The sequence below is a fragment of the Antrostomus carolinensis genome, unplaced genomic scaffold, assembly GCF_000700745.2.
Source record: "Antrostomus carolinensis isolate BGI_N321 unplaced genomic scaffold, ASM70074v2 scaffold42700, whole genome shotgun sequence".
Lineage (NCBI taxonomy): Eukaryota > Metazoa > Chordata > Aves > Caprimulgiformes > Caprimulgidae > Antrostomus > Antrostomus carolinensis.
Window position 1 is genome coordinate 11,133 of NW_010287154.1, and position 3,131 is coordinate 14,263.

General features: G+C 59.9%; 1 protein-coding gene across 1 annotated transcript in view; it reads right to left on the bottom strand.

Annotated features, from left to right (window-relative positions):
- B4GALNT4 (beta-1,4-N-acetyl-galactosaminyltransferase 4) overlaps positions 1-2,495 on the bottom strand; it is a gene marked incomplete at both ends in the record, with an annotated part of 13,469 nt that extends 10,974 nt beyond the window's left edge. The window contains 4 exon segments of the mRNA XM_029083500.1: positions 2-59; positions 889-999; positions 2,387-2,460; positions 2,463-2,495. Coding sequence (XP_028939333.1) covers positions 2-59; positions 889-999; positions 2,387-2,460; positions 2,463-2,495 — 276 coding nt within the window.
- Between the last annotated feature and the right edge of the window lie 636 nt (positions 2,496-3,131).

Here is a 3,131-nt window from a genome sequence, read left to right on the forward strand (position 1 = left end):
TGCCGCACGGCCCCTCCGCACCAGTCCTCAAAGACGTGCAAGTTCGCCTTCCCCTTGTACTGTGGGACAGAGAGGGAGATGAGTGGGGTGTCCTCCTCACGTGCCCCCTCGCCCCAAGGACAGCGTTAGGGAAGGCTGAGATGTGAATGTCAACCCTAGGGATGTCACCTCCTGCAGTGACACCGGGAAAGGGCTCAGCTCCCATCCTTGTGCCAGCGCACCAGTCCTCAAAGACGTGCAAGTTCGCCTTCCCCTTGTACTGTGGGACAGAGAGGGAGATGAGTGGGGTGTCCTCCTCACGTGCCCCCTCGCCCCAAGGACAGCGTTAGGGAAGGCTGAGATGTGAATGTCAACCCTAGGGATGTCACCTCCTGCAGTGACACCGGGAAAGGGCTCAGCTCCCATCCTTGTGCCAGCCCCAGGGTCACAGAGCCAGCCCCCAGGAGATAATCCTGCTCCTCCTCCTCCCATGGCTCCTGTGGCTCCCAAACACACTTGGACAAGGGATGTTGTCTGGATATGGCACCGAAAGCCTGACCCCATCCTTCACCCACCCCCAGCACCCATCCCACTGCACACAGCCAGCACCAGGAGACGGGCACAGCGTGGACCCATCCAGAGAAGATGCACAGCAGGGTGTCCCCTCACACACCCTGATGAGGGGTCTGACACACACCCACAACACACGCCCCAGGACTCATCCTCACAGGCACCACGTTGACCCAGGATTGGGTGATGGAGAGCAGGGAGGAGGATGGCTGGAGATGGCTTTGGAGCCTGGCACACTGCAGGGACGTGGGCTGCAGGATCCCCGGGGAGGGCTGGGGGGATCTCCTCCCGTGACCTTCTCCTCCACCATCACCCCCTTTGCTGCTCCCGCCCGCTTACCTGCTCATCCCAGGGCAAAGCCTGCCTGGTCAGGTTGAGTTTGGGGCGCGTGGTGGCTCGGTTGGACCGTTGGCCTCTGGAAAACCAGCCATCCAAGTCCTGCCCATCGCTCTGCTGAGGAAGCAGGAGGGAGAGATGAGAGATGGGGAGGATTTGGGCCAGCCCAGTTGTGCTTGCAAGAGGTCTCCCTAGATCTAAATGTCTTGTTTCGGATGTCAGGCATCACCAAACCAAGGCAAAAGCTCTCAAGGCCAAGAAGAAAGGGAAGCAAGGGCAGGAGGAGGCAGAAAGACATTGGCAAGGTGTCCCGGGGAGCAGTTTCAAAATGTTCCAGCTGAACTCATTTCCCTTCCTCTGTCAAGGAGAGAAACTTCTCCCAAACAGTGAGTTTTCTGTTCATCCAAAATATTTGCCTTGACAGGCTACTGGAATTTTGGGCTCCATCTCCAAAAGAGCAGATGGAATCTCCACATCCATCCCACTGGATGCTGCCCCGCTCCCCCTCTTCCTTTAAAGGGGATTAGGGTAATCCCATCACTTGTGTCTTGTAATTTAAAGGGATTACGTGAGCATTCACCTACTCCTGGTGAAAGGTGACGAGTGGCAAGGAAGAGCCCACCAAGAGGATCCTCCTCTCCCACCAGGCTGGCAGCCACAGGCAGAGCCAGAGCCAGCCCGGGCCACCCCTGTGGGCACTGCCCCAGCTCTGCCATCACGTCCCAGGGAGCGCAGGCAGAGGAGGGACAAGGGACCAGTTAGCACATGGGGACAGAAGAGCCACCAAACTTCTCCAGAGTGATCACCGACCTGCCACCCTGTCCCTTGCCTGGGGTGACATGAAGCTGTGCCTGTCACACAGGGACCTGGCTGGTGTCACAGCCCATCGTCACACTGGTGATGCTCACACTCAGCATAAGTCCTCTCCAGGGAGGGGGCTGAGGGGGCATGGATGTCCCTGTCACCTGTCTCAGAACGATTCCGTGTCATTGTCCCCCAAGGCCTCAGCTGGGCAAGGAGGGACCGTGCCACCCCCAAAGGCCAGAACCGACCCTCTCCGAAAGCAGAGCCCAGCTCCAAGCCCAGGCGAGAGGAACCGCAGCATGGGCAGAGCTCAGCCCGTTGGGGGACACAGCACCGAGAGTGGGGCATCAGGAGGGCTCTGGAGAAGGTGGCTTTGCCCAGGGAAGCAGGACTTTACTGCCACTGACAGCAAGGCAAGAGGGAGGTGCAGAGAAGGTGATGCTGGACCCTTCTCGGAGAAGCACAGGGATGGGCAAGAGGCACAAGGTGCAACACTGAACATTTCTGTGGGGTATCAGGGGCTTTTATTACCCACCATGAGGGCTGTTGAGCAGAACCAGAGAGGTTGTGCCCTCTCCATCCTTGGACCCACTCGGCTGGACAAGGCTTGGAGCACCCTGCTCTAGCTGACCACGCGTTGGGCAGGGGACTTGGACCAGTGACCTCCCACCCAACCACGCTCCGACTTTCCAGTTACCATCAGCTCTTCCTCGCGGCTCTCGCTGGAGTCCTCGGCTTTCCTCTGCCGTGTCGAGGCCTGGGCTGCCGCCTGCCGGGGTCGGTCCCCTCCCCCAGCCTCTCGCCATCTGCCAGGGGAGCAGAAGGAGTGAGCCCACAGCCACCGCCCGCGTCCCCCAGCACCGCTCCTCTTGTGGGGACACCCTGCGCCCCGGCACGGGGAAGGGCAGGCACTTCCATCGCTGCTGCTCCCGGGAGGGACCCGGGGGACAGTGACAGGGGCTCTGGCCGCGATTCCCCTCGTTACATTTGTACTAAGCAGCTTGCAGCCGCTCATCAGCGTCAGGTTTAATTACACCCCCCGCAGCCCAGGTCCCGGCCTTTACATAAGTGATGGCCGGGACGAGCTCCGGCGGGATCTCACTCCACATCCATCCCCGGGGACATGTCCCCGCTGTCCCGGAGCATCCCACAGCTCTGCCCAGATTCCCCCGGCATGTTCTCCCCAAACCCAGCTTCTCATCCCCCCCACGCCAAAGGCACTGTCACAAGGGCCTCACGCACAGCCCCGGTGCAACACCTTCGTTACCGTGTGCTGCGTTAATTATTCCCAGAGGACAGACCCCCCCCTCGGCAGCTCACGCCCATCTTCCTCGGGCTGCGAAGGGAAATCCACTCCAAATCACTTCCCCGCATGGAAATAACCAACTTTCCCCAAAGTAATGGCGCAGACTTGGAAAATGGGTTATTTATTTGGGGGGGCT